At 37.4% G+C, this 27,380-nt stretch overlaps 1 protein-coding gene across 3 annotated transcripts; it reads right to left on the bottom strand.

The window, feature by feature from the left end:
* Nucleotides 1-1,361: 1,361 nt before the first annotated feature.
* PRP4K (pre-mRNA processing factor kinase PRP4K) lies at nucleotides 1,362-27,325 on the bottom strand. 3 transcript variants are annotated; one of them, XR_012633150.1, is made up of 19 exons: nucleotides 27,218-27,325; nucleotides 22,195-23,388; nucleotides 18,571-18,744; nucleotides 18,141-18,296; nucleotides 17,310-17,391; nucleotides 15,615-15,825; nucleotides 13,110-13,183; nucleotides 11,562-11,652; nucleotides 11,070-11,217; nucleotides 9,711-9,848; nucleotides 8,387-8,540; nucleotides 7,309-7,423; nucleotides 6,654-6,805; nucleotides 6,093-6,179; nucleotides 4,652-5,424; nucleotides 4,093-4,138; nucleotides 3,483-3,568; nucleotides 2,616-2,661; nucleotides 1,362-1,546 (listed from the first exon to the last, which is right to left on the bottom strand). XR_012633150.1 is itself a non-coding variant. In XM_074899617.1 (15 exons), the coding sequence occupies exons 1-15, from the start codon at nucleotides 27,253-27,255 to the stop codon at nucleotides 5,221-5,223; spliced, it is 3,018 nt and encodes a 1,005-aa protein (XP_074755718.1). In that variant the 5' UTR covers nucleotides 27,256-27,325; the 3' UTR covers nucleotides 3,887-5,220. The 3 variants fall into 3 exon arrangements, 1 of the variants encoding a protein (XP_074755718.1); XR_012633151.1 differs by having other exon boundaries at nucleotides 4,093-4,786; nucleotides 5,147-5,424; XM_074899617.1 differs by lacking the exons at nucleotides 1,362-1,546; nucleotides 2,616-2,661; nucleotides 3,483-3,568 and having other exon boundaries at nucleotides 3,887-5,424.
* Nucleotides 27,326-27,380: the final 55 nt, after the last annotated feature.

The raw sequence follows: 27,380 nt of genomic DNA, 5'->3' as shown, positions 1-27,380 counted from the left end.
TGTGGCTGCAGGTCTAACTAGGCTTTCAAAGACTTGTAGAACATGTCAAAGCAACAGTTTAAGAGTCTGCAAAAAGATCAATTTCTTATAACAATCCAGGATTAGGGTTTTTGGCATGTTACTGGAAATCAGCGTGCTTTCATTTCTGGAGATGGTTGGCTTGCGCCTTGTGAGTGCAGAGGGGGCTGGCTGGGGCGGGTACCGCAGGCTCCAGGTGCTGGCAGTCTGTCCTTGCTCTTAAAGGGAGCTCTTGGAGAGAAAGCAGCTCCCCAGAAATGCCAGGCACTGGACACTTGCCCTGGCAGAAGCGTCGAGTTTTCTTCCTTCCAGTAAGACCACAGATGCCTTCTTGCACCCAATAACTGCCTTTATCAACTCCCTCTTTCTTTTTAAAGCCATACAGACTTTCTTTGCTTAATATTCTTGGTAGCAACTATCAGTCCCATTCTTTTAATAACACGTATTGTAGCTGTCCTGTTACCTCCTCCTAGTTTCTTTTTACAAGAACACAAAGCCACAATTGTTGCATTCGCACTTGAAAAGTAACACTTTTGAAACTATAACAGTTTGGGGTCCAGACAGTGACTGTATCAGTATCTACTTTCTGGGTTATGACTTATTTATTTCTACCTGCCCATAAATAGCTTTGCATTATTTCTTATTAAGCTGAACACTGAGTCTTTGTCAGTATTCATCATCTGTTTTCACTATCTTATGATTAGCTCATACCTACTTTATAAATAATTATTTGTCACAAGTTTAAATTAAGTTTTAGTTATTTAAGTATTTAGATGAACAAAACTAAGACATGGAAGTCTGGGAGACACATTTGGTAGTTTTGCTTCAGGATACACATAATGAGTACAATGAATATACTTAGATAATAATTTGATACATAATTTACAAGTTAAGGAATGAAAATACACACTCCATCCCATCTCACCATGCTGCTTCTCCCATTTGACTAGTCTCATTTTTTTTTTTTTTCTTTCAAAGACTCCCCTATAAATATATCTGGCTTTCCTTCACTGTAATACTATGTAGTTCTTTCATCCCCTAACTCAGGCTAGCACCTCCCTATAAAAGATTAAAAAAGCCATTGGGAAAAACAAAGTGAAATCCACATGAATTTTTTGGCCCTGTCAGGGCTTCCAAAACCAGGAGAGTCAACAAAAGACAACTGCTCCATTTTACACATATTCAGGAAGACTTTTTTACAGATTCTTTAATACCTCTGATACCTAAGCAGACAACGCCATTCAAAGAACTATAGTTCGGTTTTAGCATATTTAAAAATTGTTTATATATTTAGCAGTTTTGCAGTATGACATTTGTAAACACAACAGAAAACAGGATGCATGCAGGTTTTAAGCGTACTTTATTAATTTCAAGCAACTGCCACTTCCCAACATCCTCCACCCAAGTTACAATTTTACACATACTGTAGAAGATCGTTCTATCTCCAGTAGTATCACAGACTGGTCTGCCTTCTCTGTACGGGTCAATATACACATAAAGGTTCTTCAGAGGTTTAATGCCACTTACCCTATGCATGGAGATAAAGTATTATTAAAAAGCTTTTAAAGGAATCATTATATTTTATCAAAAGCTCTTAAACAGTTTTCAACTCGTAAATTACAGTAGTATACACCAAGGTATTAAAAACACATTCTAACTGTATAGGGCTAGTATCTTGTTCTTTCTGCATGTTTGGCAAACTAAGTATGTTAAATGTGAATCTCCTTGTCACCATGATGGAGAAGGAAACAGAAATTAGCACAGCAGATTTAGCCAAACTCTCTACATGTAGGCCCTTGTGAAGATACAAACTACATCTTCACTTACAGAAGGAAAAGATAAATTATCCTCCCTCTTAGATCAGCTGAGAAAGAAAAAGTTCAACACGAACACTCTGTTGCACAGCTGTTCTGTTTGCAGCATGCTGCAGCCACTGGAATTCAGCTGACCGCAGTGGCACTACAGCTACTCTGCTCTCCTCAGACCACAGGCTACTGGGACAGGTATTGCCTAAGACTGGAGAGGTTCCTTAACAGTGTCAAAAGTCCTCAATTCCAACAGCTTCTGAAGCCAGAACTAAATATTTTCTATTGTTGGCAACAAGAAGTATCAGCTGCAGCTGATACTGGATGGAGGACTGAAATCCACTTGTTTTGAATAAACCCCGTCAGCTAGCCTCTGTATCAACAATAAAGTTTGACAGAATTAAAATGAATAAAGAACCTGCCAAACTTTAAAAGTGCATCATCTGCTTAATTATCTACTAGTTAAACCACATGTATTTTAACCAAATATAATGGCAGATTTTTTCCTAAATTTCAGAAGTTTTGTACTTATCATTCCATCATTTTAAGAAAACTGCATTTAAACAGCAATGCTTATTTACCTAAAGTTAATCACAATAAAAAAAAAAAATCTCTTCAACCACAAATGAAACACACACATCTACGTAACAAATTCTAGTACAGTAAGTATGTTTCAGGAATTAATCAGTGCTGCAGCAGTGTTAATCAATTCTAAATTGGAATGCTGGAAACCAGAAGATTAAGACAGAACTACATGAAGAGTATTTTTCATATCTTTTATAGGACAGAAACCTTTGTTCATGTCTTCTGGTAGCCATCATCTTCTTTTGAGCTGCACCTACAACACAAAGAACAAGTAAACGAGCAACTTTATGCTTCTCCAGAATAGCTTAAAACAGTTCTGTAGGCATTAAGGGGCATCTTTTCTACTGCTTTGTTTCTGTATCACCAACTCATTTCACTGTTTTATATTCCTATTTTAAGAATAAAGTACAAAGCAACAGAAAGAGTAAGCTATTACTACATCTGTGTAAAACTGCCCTCAGAAGTGCTGCCTATGTTGTGAAAAGTGCAAGTTACTTTCTGTATTTAATTAGCAAGCAACTAGTATTTCATTAAACTTGAAAGCTATTTATTTTTATTTCCTGTATGAACAAGGTACCTTAATATGTGGAAATAAGGAGAGATTATTTTTTATTAAGAATTTTACAATATAAATTGAGAAGAGACAGGTTGAAGGTTCCAAATAGGCATACAAAACCACCCATCTCCTGCTTGTTTTCGTAGTTAGTTCATTACATCTCCTCGGTGGGGTATTCCCCACCAGCAGAATGACTGCTTTGTGTCATTTTTCCATTCTTGAGTGCACTAAGAGTGCATGATTGTTGCCATTATGTACCTAGATGGATACAAAAATCCTTCTTAGTTCAAAGAAGTATTATAAAGTACGTGAAACCAGTGGGGTTTTCACAGCTTGTCAGAATATAGTAAGAACAAAGAGATGAACTTCTTAACATTGTCAAAAAGAGAACATTAAAACAGCAGTATGGACCTGAAAAGTTTGATTCTGTTTTCCTCACCCTGTATAACCAACTGAAATGTTTCAAGCTGTTTTAACTTGTTGCTAAATGTTTATCTACACATGCTGTCAGAAATAACCTTGTTAGGAAGGTGAAGTTGGTGTCTCAGCAAATCAGACCCATGGAGTAGGCGTTGAGTGGCCTGTGACTCGCTTTCCTTTTTCTCTTTCAGCACCATCAAAAGGAAAAGTGAGAAAAACAGCACAAACATTAGTTAAAGCCTGAATTTAATCCCATGTCCTACAGGAATAATTTCATTACAATGAAAGCAGACAGACAGTATCTGTAGGGTTTTTTGCTTTGGTTTTGTTTAAGCAGTGATAATTATATATCAAATTAACATAGCCTATAGCTTCCCCAAAGATTCTAACGTTTAATAATCCCTTTAAATTAAATGATTAATAGGAAATGCGGGGGTGGGTCTTATGAATTACCTGATTTACCATCACTGAAGACAGATTCTTTTAAAAATGGCTACAAATGCCTTGTTCACAAAAGACTTTATTATCTAATGATGCATACTGAAAACATACAGAAATCTGCATGGTCCACTTTACATGCAGCAGAACAATCTTCACTTTACAATAAGTAAGTGTCAACTGTTTTATGCAAGAGACAACACTTTAAAGTCACATTTCTTAAAGAAAAGCTTCATTTACAAAAGAAATAAAAGGTAAAGAAGCAATTACCGCTTTTAAAAAGCAGCTGCTTTGTTCAAGAGTGGAAGGTTTATGCCTGTATTGAAAGACAACATGATCACAAATAATGAAAACAATGAACAAATGAAACACTTTTAGCATAAAGCAGTACACTTTCAAAATGACATACAAATAGTTAAAAATTTCATTATGTTGTCTATCTCTCCTTTAGATATAAGGTCTTTCGAATGAGATCCCAACGTATGTAATTACTAAATGAAAACTCTTCTGTAAGTATTGGTTCTATGTCATAGTGAACTGTATTTAACAAAATGTATACAAAGTCTATAGCAAGTTGATTAAAAAAATTAAAGTAATAAGAAACAGTACACTGAAGGCGCTCTATCCATCAAGTGCGCACTCTCAAAGTTTTAAATGTGATGAACAGAACAGAAGTTGTAACTATGCCACGGTTGCAATGCCAGAAAATAAAACAAGATCATTTATCAAACATGCAGGGAATTCTGCCACAACGCTATTGTCTCTCATTTGTCAGTTGTTCCAGTAAAATAACAGCTTAAACACCGGTGATGTTGATGGGTTAGCTTACCTTCAGTGTACTGAAAGTTGTACACAACCTGCTTTAAAAGAGGAGACCATCCCTGCGGGCAGGCTCAAGAAGGAACAGACCCCCTTCGGCACTGACTACACCAAGGGCATGCTGCTGTGGCCTGCACACACACACCTAGGAAAATGTGAATATAAACAGCATTTATGCTGGCCATTTTTTAAAGACAAAAATGAAGCCAAGTCTGCTAAAAACAAATCAACCACCCAGTATTACTGCTCTTTTTTTTTTCTTTCTTTTTTTTTTTTATAACAGATGCTTTTTTCTTTTTATAATATATATGAACTGCAACCATATACATTAGCATTGTACTTCTGTGCAGTCTTGGCAATTAAAACAGTTCTACAGTGAAAATTTTCACATAAGACACAAAACAGAATTACTCTAACATTTCTAAAAGAAATATCAGCCTTGATGTTAATTCAAATGTATCATTTCTTCCTCAACTTTGCAGGGGAAATATTTATGTTTATATACATTAATAACTGCTGTGAAATTTCTTCAGTCTTTGTATCTTAATTACTCAAACCCTTTGAACTTCTTCATCTGGTTTAAATTTTTTCCTGGATGAAGGCGTGCTGCAGAGCCTGGTTGATGCTAATCCGTTTAGCTGGGTCTAACATTAGAATCTGGTCCAACAAGTCCTTTAGCTGGTGTACTTTTTTACGCTGGTCTTCAGGGAGTCGTTGGCACCCAATCAAGTCTGCTAACAGGTCCTTGGTTGGATTAATGGTGCTCATAACAGTAACTTTCTCCTACAAATACAAAAATGGCAACCTTGTAGAACAGAAGCATTGCACAAAACCCCTATCCCTTTTACACAGCTTCAGCAGCAATTTTTTTCCTGGGTTCTCTCATATTTGCCCTTCGTCATCATATGGCCTCATAAATCCTCACATGGGCAAAGGAAAAGAGTGGAAATAACGCTGTTGGGGGCAGGCCAGGCCACATCTTTCACCAACAGCAGGTGCATATGTGAACCTAACATTCCAGTTAACCGACAACATCAAAATTCCACGTGGAAAGTTCCAATATCTGATTCTTGATAAATACACTATGTTAAAAAATGATACTGAAAGTAATAGTGACCTCCTATGACATAAGCACATCATACTGAAGTTGGACATCCTGCTCTAAAATAAAGGCAGAATTTATTCTATTAGTAATTTAAGGATAGATATGTGGAGACTGTCTGTATACATACCAAGACTTAAGAGTGCTCTTAAACGCGTTCCTAAATTGTAGGAAAAATACTCTGTTGCCAGTTTATTACTATGTAACCTGTCTATACTGATGCAAAAGGACATTCTAAGAGATTATAAAATCTTATTTTTAATTAAGATGTCAAGATATGTTTGAAAGACCGTAATAGTAGAAAAGCTTGAAAAAAAGTAAAGGGTTGGTTGACACATAAAGGACTTACCCTTTCTGTCACTTTATCTACTTCTATATACATAAAGTTGAGATTTTGATCAAAGTGCTGATCTTTGAACACACCTTTTCGAATCATCTGGAAAACGAAGGAGAGGCAAGAGTTTCACGCAAGTTCTCTTTCTCTTACAAATTCCAGAATTAGCATCAATGTCTACTAACTTACTGCAACATGAATAATTTAATACTAATGAAAAATATATCAGGACAGCAAGAAATGTCTAGATTAAATAAAAAAACCACAGTTCAAACCAGTTGAAAAAACACATATCTTCCATTGACTTACGTATTTTTTTCAGGTCAGTGCTTAGAAGGTTTCTGCTTTCAATTTATACTTAGTCTATGAAAAAGAAGCTGTATACTTTCACTTCATAAGATTTTAAATCAATATAAATTATACAGTCAGAGCGATGTCTGATATTTACTTGCTGTTAAGAGAAGATGTACATGATAAGAAACAGAATTCAGGGAGAAGAAAGAAAGAAAGAATGTTTTACTGTTCATTATAGCAGTTTCAGATATTAATTAAAAATCATATACTTATTTTTCTTACCTTGTTTGGCATCTTTCCTTTGAGATCCATAGCTAGTTTCAACATGTGGTTATTGGTTTTGCCAGGAAAAAGTATTTTTCCTGTATAAAGTTCATATAATGTGCAGCCTACAGACCACATATCTATACCATAGTCATAGATTTTTCCTATAACTGAAACAGGGACAATTTCAGTTATTTCCATAAAGACAGCCTTAAACAATGTCATATCACAAAACCAAACAGATGAAAAAAATTCTGATTTGTAAACTGTATTGGTGCTCCTCCTCTTAGGAATAAGAAATCACCATAAAAGAAGGATGCAAACCTTTGTACAGTATCCCTATTTTAGAAAGGCAGGTTTTTACCTAACACCCAAACTAATGAGCATGAATTAAGTTAGTAAAAAACAAGAAGTCAGAACAATACCTCCAAATTAAAACATAACTATAATCAATCAGAATGACTTCTCCCTGTCCTCACTGAGCTGACCACCAACATAAATGAAGAGTCACACAAGCATGCTTTCAAAGTCTGAATTTTTGACTGTCATCATATTTCCAGAGTGATGTTTTGCTAAGACCAAAGAGAGAGTAAATTCAAGTCAAATTCTCATTTGCTAGTACTGGTATATCCTGCTACTGTTTGATACATGTAGCCAATACAAATGTACTTACTGATTTCTGGAGCTCGGTAAAATCTACTAACTAGATACGGTGTGATGTCATTATCTGCAACATGTGAAGCTGATCCAAAATCGCAAAGCTTTAATATCGTTTTAGACTCATTCACCTGAAAGTTAAACATAAATATTCATTAGCACTATTTGTAGACAGTATTGCCAATAGCACTGTAAAAGTGACAATACATTTAAATCAGAGATAAGAAAAACGTTCAGCCTTTAAACTGGAAGTTCTTCCCATATTTCAGTCCTTCCTCTCTGTATGCTAAAGAAATCGTAAAACTTTGTTGAAGTGACAGCTAATGTCTTCAGATGCTACAAAATAACACAAAAGGTCAGTTTCACACACTTTTCCCTTACCAAAATATCCTTGGTGGGCCCAGATTTCATTCCAGATACTGAAATCGTATCAGTTTAGACTTCCAAGTCTAACGTCCAGACTACCACTCATAAACCAGCATCTTATTCACATATCTCATGCTTACATAGTATTTACTGCTAGGATAGCAAGAGGAGAACATTTTCAATAAAATAAGAATCTGAGTTTGTCACAGGGATGACCACCGAGAAAACCAAAGGAAACCTGTTTGATTCCTCTGATGTAGCTCTCATGCCCTGCTAACCAGAATGTTTAATGGAAACAAAAGAGAAGAAAAGGCATTAAGGGCTTTTCCCCATTATCTCAATTCAATAAACAAAATATCCATCCAGACTCAAACAACCTACTTCCGTTTTGCAGAAAGCAAGAGCATTTTTCAACTCTTGATGGAAAAAGTCCCAAGATTTCTCCTAAGAAAGGATACTGTCTTTGGAAGATCTGCTTTCTATAAAGGTACCAAGTGGATGCATGTTGGTTTGAGAAAGATTGTACTAAGTAAAAGATTGTATTTAGATGCTCTGTTATATTTCTTACTATTTATACTACAATAGCATTTTATATCAAAACATGAACCCTTAACATTTTCAGTTAAACTAAATTTTGACTTCACCTAAATTAACAGTGCTACTAATTTCAAATACTTAATTTTACACTATAGACTGTGCAAAATAAGTTTCAATTATTTATTGCTTACCAAAATATTATCTGGTTTAATATCTGCATGTAGGATATTGCATCTTTTAAGAAGTTTTAAAGCCAGGAACAACTGCTGGCTGTAGGAACGCACAGCTTTAATATGGAGTCCAACATCTTTCCCATACTTCTTTAACACCTCTCGTAAATTCATACTATTAAAAGAAAGGGAGAAAGAATAGAAAAGAGCTTAACAAAGAAAAACATAGTGGCCTCCTAAACTTTAAGACGAACAAGCTGGTTAGCTTTAGACATTTTTGGAGAAAATCAGCATTCAACTTAACATGCATACCACTCTGTTAGCCCTAGCAATGACATAAAAATGCTGGTCAATCAGATCTATCCTATACTGTGGAATTACTAGAATGGACTTAGTTCAAAACACACCTTTAATCAAGATTAATCTGAGAAGACTTATTTGCACATGAACATAATTTTCTTAACAACTGTAAAGCCTTTGTACTAATTTTCCTCATGAATAAATAAATAGGGAAGTATGCAAAAGATACAAGTTGAGGAGGTGATTTTTTTGTGACTTAAACAGCAAATAAGAAGACCACAATTCCAGGACAAAACCATCATTGGATATAAATAATGTACAAGTATTCTGTAAAGAGATAGTACAGCACAAGAAAATAATTTGTTGTATGGCTTATTAATGAAAATAGTAATTTAATAAAATTTGCACTGCTTCAGCATAGAACTTGTCTTCACCTCAATTATGACGAAAATTAAAATATGACATACACAGAAAATTCAGTCTCTAAGCATGGAATGTCTCTAAGCAGGAATGGGACCTAAGGCAATTAATATATCCAGATCTATCATAAAACAATGTCTACAATTAACCTGTCAAAAGAGCTTAGCTATTCAAAGAAAAAGTGAGCATGCAAAGAAACCACTGTAACAACCTTCTTCCTCAGAATGCTGTTATATATTTGCTCTTCACAGAATATACAGCATTTGCAGAACGTCTCTGGGAACGCATTCTTAATCCAAACCCTTACAATAAAGAATTACAAAATCTAATAAAAATACATCCCCCCAAAAAGTAATTAAAAGCAGCACTGTTGAGATGACCATCTTTAATAACACATTATCTTGTTTCAAATAATGTTGAGGCAGAAAGTTCACAATGATGCTTTAAGTAAATCAAAACCAGTTCAGTACTCTGTAGATTTGTGCCTCCAGGTATTTTTTTTTAAAGTTTCTTTTGAATCTTGGCAATAAATGAGGTACCAAAACAATGGCCAAAACCAGAAAGGTAAAGATCACTCAGTAGTACTTTACTTTTTACAGAGAACTCCAAACATTTGTCATCTTACCTGAGTGGCTCAAATACCAGACAGAGATGTTGTTTGTGGTAGAAATGCCTGAACAACCGTAGACAATGAAACTTGTCATCAGGATCTGCATCATTAAGTTTCTTCAAAAATTCCAGTTCTTTTAGGCCAGTTTTTTGCCTAAAAACAAAGAAATGTGATTATAAAACAAAATCAGTGAAATTGTAACACTTTTAAAAAATCTAGACATTCACTTGCGTAGTTATAATTATCCAGAAATAAGAAGTGTCTTGTCATTACTTAATGTACTGTGGCTTCAAAAAACTCACAACAGTGGTTTGCTGTCAGTGTCTACACATTGGGTAAGTTTATTTAGTTCTCTGATCTTCACAGTGCCTTTGTAACCTACTCATCCTTTCCTCCTCCCTTCCGGTTGCATGTGAAGCTAGAATTAGATTTCCTCCTTTGTTACTACACTTTAGTTTCAAACAGCACTCATTTGAGAAGTTTACTTTTTTAATAAAAGTACTTAACCACATACATTATTAAAAAAAGTTTTAAGCTACTGACTATAAAGTACACACCCAACTGATTATATATACAACATTTTAAAATGAAATAGCTTATCATCCCCCCTCTTTTTCTAGATACCTATTTATATAACTCAAAATAACGCAGTTACACACAGAGAAAATCAACCTTTAAAACTTCCAAGGTAAAATGCATGGAAAAGATTTTCATTTATGTTGTCTTTAATGGAAGAGGACATAATACAATGACTAGAAAAACTGCAACAGATACTGAGAATTAATATTACAGACAAGTCCTCACATAATGTAGTTTAACAGATCCAACTTGTTAATGCTCACTTATGCTGAAAGACCTCGAGATTTTATTTCAATAGGGAGAGTCCCATCCCTTTCTATGTATCTTACATACATGCCAACATATAGAGAATATAGAAAACCAATTAGCGTACGGAGGTCTTTTTGTAAGTTGCAGATGATTGGTTAGGATCCAACCCATAGCGTGCCAAATTGATTTGGTCCATCAAAACAAAATTTTTACAGTTCACGACTCCCGCCTCAAAGATTTTAGGGCTGGGCAGGCCTCATAATTAACTGTAACTTTGTTTCTTGCTGCCACTGTTTCCCTGCAGTTTTGCAAATGAGAAAGTGCCTGATGAAAATGCAAGTACCCTTCTCCTGTGATAGCTGTAAAGAAGTGTGGATACATAGTCCTGAAGCGCTTCCCATTATCTGGCTGATATTAGCAGAAAAGGCAGGAATCACAGCTGTAATCTGTTACTTCACTTGAAACAAAGGGAGATTCAAATCACGTAATGAAAAACTTCCAGCTGTTACATATGCTTTATTATTATTAAACAAACCCATTACTTACATAAGTTCATTGTTCCTGATGATTTTAACTGCTACTTCTTGGTTTGCTCTTGCCATGTCCCTGGCTCGCACTACGTTACTGAAGACTCCCTGACCAGTGTAACCATAGACATTGTAACGTTTATCTAGAACTTCACCTATATTAACACCTAAAGGATAAAATCAAGCAATTTAAAGTTACGAGTGACGTACATAATGAAACTTTTTACGAAAAACAAACCATTCTGTCTAATTCAGAAAAACAGGATAAATAGTATAATCACTTAATTTCATAGTGTACAATGTTTTGTATCCCCTAGTTTTATGGAAATTATGGGGAAAAAACTGTGATGCTGTTAAGTCTGGAGTCTTTTCATAAGTGAGGTTAAAACCTGCATGGTCATTTCATTCATTACGTTACATTAGAAGAATATTTCAGTACTTTTACATGAGGATCTTTTCCATTCAGCACCCTCACTCCAGCTGTCCTTGCAAATCAACAAACACAACTTACGGTAATAGCCTTCTGCATCAGTCCAGTTATCCCTGAGATTGGGGTTTTCTTTGAAGTCTTTTCCAAACCCAGCAGCCCTTAGACGAGCACTCTGAAATAAAAACAAAAGTAACAACATTGCTTGTGTGCTCTTTTTCCCCTTGATGTTTACTTATCAAAAGCTCATTTTTTCCTACTGAAACACTGTTCCTCTCCACAGTACAAACACATTGATCTTGTAGGAGAGAGAAACTATTGAACACAAAATGCTATTTACATACCAGTATGTAAAGACTGATGCAAGGGGAGAGGATGAGATCAAGCAATAGAACTATTATTAAACATAAATGGGAAAAGTTTCAGTTAACACCCACAAGGAATCTATACAAGTCATGTTACAATGTAAATTTTAGAACATCTGAATAAGACCGTTACGCACAGTATTTTCGCAGTAAAAAAGTTGAGCAATTTGTAAGGAAAATGTAACCGTTTAAGCCTGGAATTTCTGTTCATTCGGCGCCACTTCACAAATTTCATACTATTATACTTACGATCCTAAAATTACTACAATTGCTGTTGACATCTCTTAACAGATTTGGCAATATATTATCACAGATTCAAGTCTATGAGTAGTAAAGAATATCTTCAATTGAACAAGAGTTTCTGGAAGGGGGAACTGCTCACAAGCCATGTAACTCCCTACTTGTAACATCCAAATTTTTAAAAATGGACCCCCTCACACTGTCCTTCAAGCATTTATCTTTTTCCAGGCCAAGGAGGTTTTGATTTTTAAAATTTTATTATCAGTGTTACTAGAGTGACACCATGACAGACTTTTTTCACCAATGCTTTTGTCGTAACTAAGTAGATTGTATCTGCCATAAACCAAAATTAACTGGAGAATTTCTAAGTTAAGAAGAAAATTTTTATCTTGACTTATTTCTCAGTGATCTGCATCAGCAACAATGAAGTAGATTTACAGAGAATGGCAAGTAAGATCTCAAAACTGGTCACTGGACTGCCAATCTTTGCAAGCCACTTCAGCACGTTTAGAGAAAAGTTGCTGGAATAGTGCAACAGTATAACCAGGAAATATCTCTCTTGATCCAAAAAACAGAACAACCCACCAAACCAACCACCACATCACTCCAACACAACATCATTAGCAAATTAAAATATCTTACACAGACACTTTTTAATTAACCATATATGAACCTCTGAAAAAAGCACTTGTTTAGAACAGTGCAGCATGGCAATATTAACATAAAGCTTATGCCCTTATTAGGTCCTACTCAAACAGCAGGTAAATTCCCCAACTGCTTACTCTGGTAAAACTCCCACTAATTTCAACAGGTTTTCTTTCACTGAAATACTAATTAAGAGCTACTTTGTCTGCCTCGGCTGATCAAAAGATTCAGAACATACTATATAATATAGAACATACTATACTAACATACTCAGTTACACATGCTTATACAAAACAAAGTTCCCACAAACCTCAAGTGACAGTAACTCTCAAGCAAAAAAAAAAAAAAAAAATTACACATTTAATCACCAAGAATTACCTACATCAAAGTATGCAGCGAACATATCATCTGATTCTGTGAACATATCAGGAGCTAGCAGTTTCTTCTGAGCTGAACCTTAAAATGAAATTTAGATTACTCAACATGAAAAAGACGACAAACTAATAACTCTGTTACGAGTATAGATCGTGACTGGTATCTTTACAATATAATCTAAGATCAGTATGTAGGCAAACAGGTAGCTCTACTAATGTTTCTAAGAAATACCATTTTACATTCTACAAATACAAAACTCAGATTGGTTAAGTTCTTCAAAGCACTCAAAAATTTATACCTCCTTGAAAAATTAAGTATAATAGCTTTCAAATAATTCACACAGCAGAAAAAAAAAAAGTACATACTTACATGATCCCTACAGATAATGACTATATTTATATATGCAGATAAAGAAAGATAAATGACTGTGTATACACAGAAAAAAATACAGACATGTTTTCTATGTACAATTTTGGGCTTTTCTGCTAATCCAAATACAAGGTATTTTCCTAAAAATTTGAAGTTGTAAAGCCGAGTTGTTTCTATGAAAAATGTTTTCTTCCACCCTGTCAAAATGGACTTTGTGTGTAGCTTTTAGTCAAAGACAATGTTAACTATTATGCTTAAGAGAAACTTTTTTAATGTGGGCAAGATTCTCCCTTTCTCACCTTTTAATCATCTTTAAAGTCTCAAAGACATTTTACTTGGTTGATAAAATAAAAGCAAAGAAATATAAATTAAGTACACATCAGTGAAAGCAAGTAAACTTCAAACTACTTCATAACACACATTATGGTAGCATCCCTTCGTGACCATGGTAAATCACAGACACTCCCTTTAGGGTAATAAGCAATGCAGAAAAATAAGTGGTCAACCTCAGATGCTTCAGGTCTCATGATGCATATAGGCAACCACTTTCATACAAAATAACTAGACTGAAATCTTCTGACAGCATCAAAAACTCCCATCCATCATGCTGACACTCTTGTTTCAAGGTATAGACTTGTCACCTGACACTATGGGGAGACAGGTAAACCTCTGTTTCAAGATACAGACCCAGCAACTTCCTCAAATTTTTAGTTCCGGTTACTCACACTTTCATTGGGCTACAATAAGTTATTAACTAGTTCCTCAGCAGCTTACTATCCTGGCCCATTATGAGGTCAGGATATAAATAAAAAATGGCTCTTATAAACAAAGATGATCCACTGCTTCCATATGTTGTTATAGCTACCTCCAACCAAGAATCCTACCAATATATGAAAATTCCCAGACTTGAGTGGAACTGATCTATTTTTGAAAACAAACCTGTTTCATGCCTTTAAAATATCTAGTTAACAGTTTAGTGGACAAAATTAGAAAGCAGTACATGCCTCGACAAAAAAGGAAAAAGATATTGTCTGTTACACATAAGAAGACTAAGTCTAAACTTGTGGTATGCTAATACAGGAAAAGTGCCTAAGATAGTTCTTTCCACCTACACTGCAGAACGATCTGAAAACATACTGCTCAAGGGAACACCAGGACAAACTACAGAGCAGTACAACAGTCCCAAAGAGATGCAGCTTTATTACTTCAAAGAGCAGCATCCACTAGAAGACAGCATATTGAGCCCCCAAGGATACATCTAGCACATGACATGAAATAGAAGCTAACCGTCCAACTACTTCCTGAGGGGTTGGGCAGGTTTCACAGCCCTTGTTAAACAGTGTGCTGTTGCAATTAAACTGAAAAGAGAAACTGAAGTAGTTAAAACTAGCTCAAGTATGACCACACAGCAACAAGACACACCTTTGACTATTTGGAAGATGTACAGTAACCCACTTTCAAAGACAAAAAAAAAAAAGCTGATTGTCAATATTACAGGGTGCACCGAGAAATTACGTTCCTTTTGCTGCAGCATGCACAAAGCAGGTTTTATAGAAAGCTGTATTTCATTTCAGTATTGCTGTACAATAGATTATGTGAAGGGAGGAAGAGGAGCAAACAGCTATTTCTACAGCAAGTTATGCCACTAAAATGGATGTACTAACATTGACTTTCAAAAGCCTTAATCATTCTAAATACCACAGACCTACCTAATTCTTCTGACACAGTGGCTCTGACCAAAGAAAGGGACAAAAGGGCCATGGTTTCCAACCCACCCCAAAATAAAGACTGGGACTATAATAAGCTTCTAAGAAAACAACAAGCATAACTGAAAAGAAAAATCTGGAAGTTAAAAAGGGTGATTCTTAACTATAAAGACGGACATTGTTATTTGCTCTTCCAAACATATACCATGAATTGTGTCAAGAGTTATTAGAAAAACAGAGAACATGTTCCATTCATACCATGCTCCTTACCAAGCAAGCATTTTAATGTTATGTTTAAAGTACCATAATATTTGTGGAAACATTCTCAAATTCTGCCCAAAAAGTCAGCCTTCCAACACTAGAAGCATATAAGGAAACTAAGCCAAATGTCTGAGCTTTCACAAACTGCATTATAAAGTGAGATTTCAGATCCTTACCATTGTTCTGTTCAACTGTCATAAGGTTGTGCTTGGCTTTTACTGATGCCTCAAATGTGTCCACATTTTCCCGTTCATACTCCTTAACATCAGCAGCTACTCTTTCTAGGATGTCGTCTGGCGAATTTGAGCGACTACGTGTACTGCTCTGAGGACTGCTTGGTTCAGATGGTACAGATATATTACTGTCTTCTGTCTGGCCTTTGTATTTCTAAAAAGTAATTTAATTATTAATCTCAACATCACAGCTTATCACAATTTAAACATTTTTATACTTGGTCTTTCAATGGTTTGTGCTAAACTTTAATCTTTGCTTTCATAATCAGCTACATCTCTAAAGGCAGCAGATTATTTGCAGAATGGGATACAGCTTTAAAAAACTCATTTTGCCACAATGCACTACAGCCCAAACCATAAAATAAGACTGAAAAATTCACATGTGTCCTTTAGGCTTTTACATTTCTGTAAAAAGTGATTTTGTTGTGCATGACAAAATGTCAGTAGCGACAGATTTATTACTAAAACATTCTGGTACACAAGTATTGAAACAAAGTCTTTAAGGAAAACATGATTTTATATCTTACATACTAGAATCATTCCCATTTTCATTACTGTTATGGTACAGAAAAGTAGGTTTTAGATTCAGGTTTTTTACTTGAATTGGAGGTCCTGTTTATTCATTCCTTCTTGTTGAAAAATTTCAAAGGCATTAAAAAAGTTCAAGACTACACCTTTACAAATTATTTTTTTCTAACTTAAGTAGTATGAAATTATACTTCCTCTCCCAAAAGTTAAAAATCAATATTAATAGATGCTGATACCACTCAGTTATCAAGGTTGAACGATTCAGTAATACAAGCAGCGGCTTCCCATTTAGGGAATGAAGCTCTGGAATTTGCTTTTTGCATGGACCAACAACAGGTGTAACCACCGGCCTTTAAAAATAATTTACTTTATATGGTTTTGCTCAGTCATAGTTCTGAGGGATTTTACAATGGGCTTTGCATAAAAGTCAAATGATGAACAGTGGTTTTATAACTAAATATTAAGTAAATACGCTACAGCATTTTGCTTACTATGTTCTAACTATGTGCCAAATCCCAGCTTTAAAAAGAGACACCTGACTTGTACTGTAAAATTACATCCTCTTTGGCCACAGCTCCTTTTCAGGGGTCTCAACCACATACTACCTGTCACTACCACTACCTTCTTACCAGGAATAAGAAGTTCATGGGAACTCACACATGTAACCGAATACATTATCTGCATTCATAAAGGGGGAACCCATGTCAGTGGCTTTATGAAGTTTTGGAAATGGACAAAGACAACTTCTACTTGAAACAAACTGACCACTTGAGTTAACTGATATGTAACAATGCTATATTGACACTATGATATCAATGATACAGCTACAAAGAAAACCTAGATAATTAAAGAATATTTTTAACATGTCATAGGACTGTCAGAGAACGTCCAACTGAAACACAAAAATGATCCACAGAAGAGTCGCTTCTGTCTTAAAAGCAATGCTGTTGCAATAGAAGTGTAAATTTTGAGGTTAGCATTCGCAATAGTTGGAAAAAATATAGTAATTACTGTCACAATGTAGTAACAGACTAAGAGCCTTATCACAACATTTTACACTAAAACCATAAAATTCGTTTCTGTAACCCACGTGATGATTTAACCATGTACCTGAACAATTGCTTGCCGCTGTAATCTTCTTTGTCTTATCTCTGCTTCTTCATCCTCTTCTTCTAAATCAAAGTCTTCAAGACTATAAAAATTATTTTTTATATAACATCGTAAGTGTAAGATTATTTAGTGAATTTTACCACATGCAGTTCTTTGGCACAGAAAGCACGCAATATGTTAAACAATAGCTGTTCAACTGACTCAAAAAGCAAAGGCGTATCAAATCCCAGTGTGTATATTTACATCTCCTTACAAAGAAAACTTATCTTTTGTATTTCATTGGGACTTTGTGTATTTCATTTTTAACTGCAAACAATTAACAGTAACTGTTTTTAAGAGGAAAAAACAAACAAAAAACCGTGTCGATTTTCATTCCAGCATCATTCTTCCTTAATAATTTGATTAAGAATGCATACTCTTGTTCAACTGGATTAAGTAGATATTTAGCAAATATAAAAACAATTTGCAGATAACAATTAATCCTTTCAGCTATTACAGTTTTTCCTCAAGCTTATTGCTTGAGAAAGTGGACCAAATATTTTCACAAGATACTGATCAAGCTGAATTTAGAAACCTAACAACATCTCATCCCCTCAGGTGTGATCACTAGCCAACAGGTCTTGGTATTTCTTGCATACTCCAAAGTTTTTCAGATTACCCCAACAGTAAATTTGACAAGATCACAAGTACTAAAAATGATTAAGGTTTTAGGTGACAACCCAAAAACTACACCATGAAGACAAATGTCAGTTCATTCTCAGTATCAATGTGTATTTTTACACTACAAGTGTATTTTTAGATTATCAACACAAGTTAGAAATTAATTCTTACTTTTCATCTGATGAAGACTCCTGTTCAGCTTTCATACCCTCAGAAAGACTACCTTTAAATTTGTCTTCTTTAACTTTGCTTCTGCTCCTACGTCTATGGCCACCACGTGACCTGGACCTCCTTCGAAGGCGAGATCTACTTCTTCGGCCTCTATCCCTGGTAACAGTAAGAGGGGTTTGGGTTTTGGAGGTTTTGATTTGGTTTGGCTTTTTTGAAGAAAAGGAGGAAAATCTATTCATCAAACACAAACATACAAAATGACTCCAAGTAATTAAACAAATTAATTAATGGAGGACAAAATGAATTCAACTATGCTAGCATATATAAACGTGGACATAAAAATGCATCTTATTTTTACACAAAAAAGAGCAATCTTAATTCTTTTAGTAATATTTTATAAAATATATTAAAAAACGTGGTGTGTCTTTACCTCCTCCGAGGAGACCTACTCCGCCTTCTTGGAGATCGGCTACGTCGAAGGGGTGAACGAGACCTCCTTCTAATGGGGGACCGAGACCTTCTTCTGGATGGGGACCATCTACTGGGTGGGCTAACATCTTTTGATCTTTCACGTCTAGACAAGATATCATCTCTGGTCCGTGTTCTTAAGATAGAGGAAGAGAATGGTAGTAAAATCAGGAGCAAGCTGAAAACAAAAATCACCATCTCCCCTAAAAGCTCACTTTAAAATCTTACTGCAGGTGAGGGACCACCAGATGGGCTTCTGAGGGAGGGGTGGATAAGTGTGCTGCAGAGCTGGCTGCCCTTCCTGTGCGTCTCCCCACCCTGAGAAATATGTGCCCATACACAGGTCTAGTTCAGCACAACTCTGGAAACAGAGATTGTCAATTACTCCCACAAAACTAAGAGAGGTTTTTAAACAAAACTTGTGTTTAGGTCTTACATAAATAGTGGCTGCTTTCATGGTTACCAAAAACAGTATTTAAACAATACATACAACCGAAAATCTAATTCTTGAGAATCTTCTCAGCAACTTTGCAACACGGTATTGAAATTTAGGACCATGCACCTTCACAACAATGACTTTAATGTCTATTTCAATTTGGGCACTAGAACTGGACACCTTCAACATTTCACACATTCTAATTAGTAGCTGAAAATTAAAATTCTTAACAAACATGTAAACTAACCTTTCTCAAATTAAAAAACAGTTCAAGTTTGACACTATATACTATTAATAATTTGTTCATTCTTGTCTGTACAGGTTCACAATTACTCAAGAAAAAAAACCCTTGATGGGACAACTACACTGAAGAGCTTCTTTGTATTCCACAACAGCAAGACTTCAATCAAAAATTGGAAAGAAGTTAAAAATATTTTAACAATTATTCTAATGAGGCTGCAACAGAAATTCTTGGAAAATATTTCCATACAATTGTTCAAAGATAATACTGCTACTCTATTCCCCCCCCCTTTTTTTTAAAAATCAAATTGGAACACATTATTTTAGGTGTTATATGTCATCAGTGAACAAAATCTCTTGGGTCTGAGAGATTAATTCCACCCATTCTGTAATGTTTTTTTGTTTGTTTTGAGACTGCTATATCAGCTTCAGTTATCTTAGCTATGTATAATGACCAGGCACATGGCACTGATGCAAAATAGTAAACAGTGGGTCAGATGGAAAATATATGCACATGCAGAAACACTGACAGTTTCTACAAGAAATTACTGTACTCAAATGCTGGAGCAAGCTGATCTCTTTAACCCATTTAATTTATGTTATGTTCTTGTGAACAATATTACAAAACAGTCACAGGATGAACTGACAGTTCTAGGTTTCCTGGCTAACAGAGTGGTTATGCTGCCAAAATCCAAACAAAATATCTGATTAAAAAAAAAAATCTGTTCAGGATCACATGTGTAAGATAAAAAGTAGAAGCTGATTAAGAATTCATAGTAACATCATACAATGAGTAACTTCAGTCAAAAACCTGAGAGGTATTGTATATGATTTGAACACTGTAAACAAACATGAAAGTAAAATTACTGGGATTATTTGTTAAAACTGTTCATTAAAGGTTCTGAAATTCTCTGGCAGCCTGAGTAATTACAGGTAGTTAAAACTCCAGCATAGTTGGAGTTAGTTCAGGATGTCCCACAAAGAAAGATTATTCCTGTTGATCTGCAAACACTTCCAGTAGAAAATATTTCTTAGCAGTCCCCCACTCACACGTTGCTCACCATGGTGTTACAGAGTATGAATTTGATAGCAAAATTCTAGACACATGCATCACTTGAAATAGTGTCTAGACAACTAATTCAAACTGACTGCAGTGAAAGCTGTCACAAGAAATGAAAACTGAAAGATGCAAAATGCTATGAAAGAAAAGTCAAATACTATCATAGAATCACAGAATGGTTTGGGTTGGAAGGGACCTTACAGATCATCCAGTTCTGACCTCCCTGCCATGGGCAGGGACATCTTCCACTAGACCAAGTTGCTTAAAGCCCCGTCCAACCTGGCCTTGAACACTGCCAGGGAGGGGGCAGCCACAACTTCTCTGGGAAACCTGTTCCAGTGCCTCACCACCCTCACAGTGAAGAACTACTTCCTTTACATTTAATATAAATCTATCCTCTTTCAGTCTAAAGACATTACTCCTCATCCTATGATTGCATGCCCTTCTAAGTTTGAAGTTCCTCTCCAGCTTTTTGTAGGCCCCCTTTAGGTACTAAAAAGCTGCTGCAGGGTCTTCCTGGAGCCTTCTCTTCTCAGGGCTGAACAACCCCAACTCTCCCAGTCTGTCCTCACAGGGGAGGTGCTCCAACCCCAAAGTCACCTTCGTGGCCTCCTCTGGACCCACTCTAACAGGTCCATGTCCTTTTTGTGTTGGGGTCCCCAGAGCTAAACACAGCACTCCAGGTGGGGTCATGCCAACACATTCCTGATTCACCAGAAAGCAGCCAGATAAACTGCTAGCGTTCATAATACTTGTTTAATCTGGTTAATGCCACTGGGGCCACCCGCCAAAGTACCTGCAGTATTGCTAAGCAGTAATACAGATAAATAAGCTGATAATGCGCCTGTAGAAGATACCCCATACTTGAAACCAGAGTAACCTTCAATGATGCAGACAGAAACACTTTGATATTTATTAGGTGCTTATTTACTGAGCTAGATCGTTGTTCCAATACGGTTTTAAATTAAGGACAAGGTATGAATTCTCGAGTGGGTGAAGCTAAACCCCATGATAAAGAATTTTAAATTATTCACTATCTAAAAGTAATGCTGAAATCTTCTGCCTGTTGAACTTCTTATATTTAATGAATTAACTTCCAAAAATGTATAGACTTATTCTCTACTTGGGAATTTACCATTGAGGCCGTATCAGCTTCAGAGAAGGAGATGCTAGCAATTATTGTCTCATGGTTTACATTAATTTTCAAGGTAACTGATTTCATAGGCAAAACTGTCTTTAAAAAAATGCCAAGACTAAAAATACATTAAAAAGATTTTAGTCTTTCATTGTAAAGTGTATACAAAATATGGTAATGATATACAACAGACCAACACTACCATACCTCTAGAAAACGAAAAATACAAAATATGTTTAAGAAAAAAATGACTGTGAGGAGGACATCTTGATACAGAAGATTTGCTTACGTTCACACATGCTGACTCTATCATTAGGGGTGTTTTTGAGGGGAGAAAGCTTCGCGTTAATTACCCACTTTCAGCCAACACTGATAAACACGGGACTCTCACTCCACAGAAATTTCTGAAAGAAACATAACTATTATCTAAGAAACAAAATAGAAGTCAAATTCTGAGTCCAAGCCAATGACCAGTAACGGTATGAGCAGCAAGTAACTGATGACTTTTAACATCCAAAGCTGAATTTGCATGTCTGACAGCTGGGGGGAGTATTTTTTAAAAACTGAATACATACAAAGTAAACTCATAATATAATGTACAATCTGATTACCTTTTTTAATAGCTATTTTCAGAATAAAAGAGATAAACACCGCACTAGAAGATAGTTCCTCCCGTAATGCACTTCTGCAGTGGTTCATGACATATTTAAGTTACCTGGGAGAAGAAAGCCGTCTCCTTTCTGATTCTCTTCTTTTCCTTTCTGCAGACCTACTCCTCACTCTTCTAACTGGAGACCGAGTTCGAGAGGGGGATTTACTCTGTTTAGATCTACGATCATTAAAGAGAGGAGATCTGCTTCTTCTTGACTTTTCACGTTGTTTGGGAGATAAGCTTCTTCCTTTTGGACTACGGCCAGGTCGTCTAGGGGATCTGTTTTCTTTCCCTGAAGAAGCATCTTTAGAAGGAGATTTAATTGGCTTTTTTTCTTTGTCAGTCTCTGATCTCCTAGGTTTCCTATCTTTGGACCGTGATCTTCTATCTTTGGATTTGCTTCTTAGTTCTGTCGGAGATTTAGATTTTCTGCCACGATCTCTGCTTTTGTTTTCATTTACAACTGGAGACTTTCTGCGATCTCTTGATTTACTTTTATCATCAGCCTTATTTCTATCCTCTGGGGGAGACTTAGACTTTCTGTTTTTCTCCTGAGATCGCCTTTTAAGCATTGGAGACCTAGATTTCCTTGCCTGATCTTGAGACTTACTTCTCTTATAAGGGCTTTTTGATTTCCTCCTCTCTTTTGACTTGCTTCTAGTTGTCTTCTCTTTGATTCCATCAACTCCTACCTTGCCTTTCTTTTTGTCAGATCTATGCCTAGTCCTTTCTTTTGATTCACTCTTACTTCCTTTCTTGGAACTTGTTTTATTGTCCACAGGTTCTAATTTCCCCTTAGTGTTTGACTTCGCTGTAGGTCTCGTTCCATTGCGCACTTTTTCATTGATCTCCCCCTCTTCTTCGGATCCTGACTCATAACCTTGTAATATTAATCCCATCCCAGACTGGACTTTTCCTTCCATTAATTCATTTTCAAGTTCAGCTTTCAATAATGCTCTTTGTTTCTCCAAGTCTTCCAGAGGAGCTAAAAAATCAATTTTAGTTCTTTTAGCTGGTCCATCTTCTTTGTCAGAGGTATCAGCTACCTCTTTCCGTTTATGTTTCTTATGTTTGTGTCTGTGTTTATGTTTTTTGTCCTTATCTTCTTCTGAAGAATGTTTATGTTTCTTGTGTTTACTTCGGTGTTTGTGTTTCTTTTTTTTGTGTCGGCTGTGTTTGTTCTGAGGTTGGTCTGCCTCTGATACTTCCCCATTTTCTTCATTTACACTTTTCTCTGATGCATCAGCATCTTCAACCCTGCAAAAAAAACCAACCCACAGATCAGTACTATCAACCTACTGCAGTCCTTAATCTTGTGTTGACAGTCTTTTTTATGATAGAAACTAACAGTATTTAATTATTTTATTTACCTTTGGGAGAATTAAAAATGTACGACTAATGTAACTAAGTTACAACAGCAGGTAAACTTCCTATGAACAGACAGCTATGACTGCCAAAACTAGTACGGAAGATACAGCAAATGCACTAACTAAACAAAACCTGTGGGTGGAATCAATGCTTATGCTTTCAGGTTCAATACAGACAGTATCTGTTAACAGTATACACCACTTTTGTGTATCTATGCATCCTGTCAGTCCATTATCTATCTTATTTGCTGCTCCACTCTGATGCCTAACCCAAGCTGTGTCTTTTAAAATAGTATTTTCAAATGGCAGAACACAGTTGTGTTCCAAATATCAAAACTTATTTCAAGGGATGACACTGACCACCTAATGAAACAATCTTGCAAAATTTCACATAGTTGACTGATTCTCTTAATTGCAATTTTTCTGTAAGTGTACACACCTGTTAGAAAATCAAGAACTGTTCTTATCATGCATTTATATTATTTATGCAATACAGGGAACACTACTGAGAAACACAATATATTAAGGAAGTCTAATTTCAGAAAAGCTTTCTGATAGCGTACAACAGTCTACCAGCTTCCCAAGAAAAAAGCAGTAATCGTTAGACCTGTCAGATGGCACTGGCTGAAAAAGCAGCAAGTAAGTCTACAGCAGGTCATTAAAATAACAATGTACAGTGTTTCTTCTAAAAAAAAAGTAATTTCAGTTAGCTAGTCACAGCAACCAGCAATTTTAAATAGTGTATGTAACTTGAGTCCTGATGTTATGCGTTCACTTACATTACCTTCTTTAGACACCGAAACTAGCTTACCAATAGCGTTTTTACAGTGTTTAGCAAATATCTCCTTCAGAACATGGATTAGTTACTGTCTGTGGCAAGATGGACACTTGCCTTTTGAAATCTGTTGCCAAATATTATAGGTGCTAGAGTTCACCTTTCTACAGACTCACTCCATCTAAACTACAGTTTCAGAATTTACTAGCTAACACTAATAACTTAAATATAGCTCTTTCTGTATCCCAAGCCTCATTCACTGAAAAGAAATTCCCTAAACACAACAATCAGGAGTGGCGGGGGGATATACACAGAAATGTAGAAATACCTTCTGAACTCTACTAGTTTCATATGACAGTTGTTTCTGAAGAATACGATCGACGATCCGATAGAATAAATGTATCGAAGGTATTCTAAGCCAGGCCTAATGGATAGCACGTCACTATAAATTTGATTAGTGTCTTCCTAATTAAGGATAGGATCTTCAAACATCGCAGTTACTGATTCTCTCCTGTTTGAGTTAATGCAAATTCTAGAACTAGTAATTGATCCAGACTTTTCTGCAACACACACTAAAATTATTTGCTAAAACCATTAACACTTCAGTGTTCTAAAATAAGAAAATTCCTAAGTGAACAGACTGTTTTGAGTTAAAAATATGCAATATTCAGAGACTTAAGTCAGAATGCCGTACGCTTTTTCTTTTACATCTTTACCACTACTTCTGCTTACTCAAAGCATATAGAAAGAAGGGTGTTTTTCTTAATTGCTTCCTCTTGCCACTCCACATGATTATGACAACAGAATATCAGAAAGAAACACAAGAAACTGCCCTAAAATTAGTTTGGTCTACATTGCATTTAGCACAAAAGACACAAAAAAATAGGAAAGAGTATTAAAATGTAAAACTTTTTCAACTTGGATTTGCAATCAAGAGCAAATGTGTCAGAGGGCAGAGACATGTCACAAGGAGAATTTGAAGGGAATTATGGATCTTTCAAGATTTTAGTCAGATACAAAATGCTGTGTAAGTCCCTGATTAACACATTAATGGTACTTCAATACACTATAAAACTCACATCTGTTCAAGCTGCTGCAGACAAGCCTTCCTTAATAGCAAAAAGCGGTACTGAAATTTATAAGGAAGTTATTTTGTTATTGTATGTATTTTAATGCTGCATAATAATTTCACCTTACATTCTGTAAAAGCAAGCTGGTAGTGGAGGCACCAGGTGAGGTACACTACCACAGCCACCTCAGGCCACGCCAGACCGCTCATGCAACCGCTGGCTTTTTGCAGTTGTACCTCAACTATGAAATTACTATTAACTTCATTAATATCCATTAAATATTTCAGAGTTTCTTCACATACAGAAATCTGTTTATTTCTAGTAATTCCATCAAAACATGGATAAACTTTTCCTTCATTTAAATACTTCAGAGGCACAATGACATGGATGAGAAACTTTTTAAGAATATTTCAGAAGGCGATGAGGCAGATACGTATCTACACATTTAAGTGCTACAGAGGAACTGTGACATGATATTGTTAGAGCCCCACTTTTTTTTACTTTTAAATTCAAGAAGAATGACAGGAAGTTAATGTAGATTTGCAGAGATTCCACCCATCTTTTCCTACATTCAGGCTTCCTGTCATCAGTTTTTACCTTGTTACTCTCAGTTAGGTTCCTCTATACAATACCAAACTCTCCATGTCCTCATGTGTTTTACATGGTTCACGTGTACATCCACTGATTTTCCTCACCTGTTTTCTACTCCCACGACTAACAAATAATAAACCAAGCCTTGAATCACAACTTTTTAAGGCAAAAAAATATAGAAAGCAATTAATAAGGCTAAAATATTTATATCGTAAAGAAGATCAATAAAGGGAGCTTTATTATACATAAAGTGAGTAGGTTTTCAACTCTGGGCAAAAGTTCCAGAGAAGAAAGTGTTCACGAGCTCGCGAGCGTCGACAAACCTAAACCTCACGACGCTAACCGGGGCGCCAGGGAAGCGCACCCCCGGTCCGGCGGAGAGGCGGCAGCTCTATCTTCGCTTCCCAACGGGAGCCGGGAGTTGCCAGTCATTTCGAGGGCTGGAAGGAGGGGCTGGCGGCAACAAATCGCTTTTTGCTTCCACCAGCAAAGGCACTTTTTATAACGCGAGAGCGACCGGGACTCGGGGGAGGTGGGCTCGCCGCAGGGCGGGCAGCGGCGCGGCGGCAGGCGGAGGGGCAGCCCCGAGGCACCCGCCGGCCCGGCTCCCCCTGCTTCTCCGGGGAGGCCTCGCTCGGACAGCCGCGGCGTGGCGGCGGGATCCCGGGGAGCGCCGGCCTGGTTTTCCCTCAGGGACGCCCGAGCTCTGCGCGCCGCCAGGCACCCGCCCGGCCCGGGAGGGCAGCGGCCTCGCAACCACGCGGAGGAAGAGGATCCCCCCTTGCCCCCCCGCCGCTTCCCGCCGCGGCGTACCCGCTCCCCCGGGGCGGGGCGGGCGGTGCGGGAGCGGGGAGGGCAGCGCCGGGCCCCGCGCCCCCCCCGCGGCGGGAAGGCGCACGCGGAACTGAGGACACGCGCCCGCAGGTCCCGGCTCCGCTTCCCCTCCCCCCGCCCCCAGCGGGCCGGCTCGCGCGCGCCCGGCTCGCGGCCTCCCGCGCGCCCTGCCGCCCTCCCGGCCCCCACCGGCAGGAGGCGGCTCCACCGGCCTAGCCCGGCCCGGCCCGGCCCCGCTGGGCCGGCGAGCGGCTCCTATAGCAACCCCTCTGCTCAGAGCAGCCGCCTGCCTCCATCTCCCTCCTCCTTCCTCCTTCGCCACCTCCACCCGGGCCGCTTCTCGTCCTTACGCCCCCCGCCGCCCGCCTCCTCCCCTCGCCCGCGCTTCCCCCTCCGCCTCCCTCCTCCCCAAGGCGCCATCGCGAGGAGCCTCCTAGCCGCTCTCTTACTCGGGCGCTCGCAGCTCGGGCTCCGCCGCGGCGGCCATTTTGAACTTCCAAACTCCTTCGCTGCCGCTGGGGAGACGCGGGGCCGCGGCGCACGCGCACGGAGGCGCCGCGGGGGGAGGGCGGGGTGAGGCGGGGGCAGCCGGCCGCCGGAAGTGAACCCCGC

This window comes from Athene noctua, chromosome 2 (assembly GCF_965140245.1).
Source record: "Athene noctua chromosome 2, bAthNoc1.hap1.1, whole genome shotgun sequence".
Lineage (NCBI taxonomy): Eukaryota > Metazoa > Chordata > Aves > Strigiformes > Strigidae > Athene > Athene noctua.
The sequence above is the reverse complement of the archived record's forward strand: the minus strand, read 5'-3'. Positions and strand labels throughout refer to the sequence as shown.

Excerpts from the sequence above, each read along its gene's own strand:
- PRP4K (XM_074899617.1), bottom strand. The coding sequence starts at position 27,255 with ATGGCCGCCGCGGCGGAGCCCGAGCTGCGAGCGCCCGA. Across the intron at positions 17,392-18,140 it reads GAGTCTTCATCAGATGAAAA|TCTTGAAGACTTTGATTTAG; the intron begins GTAAGAATTAAT and ends TAATTTTTATAG. Across the intron at positions 6,180-6,653 it reads AAGGAAAGATGCCAAACAAG|ATGATTCGAAAAGGTGTGTT; the intron begins GTAAGAAAAATA and ends TTCGTTTTCCAG.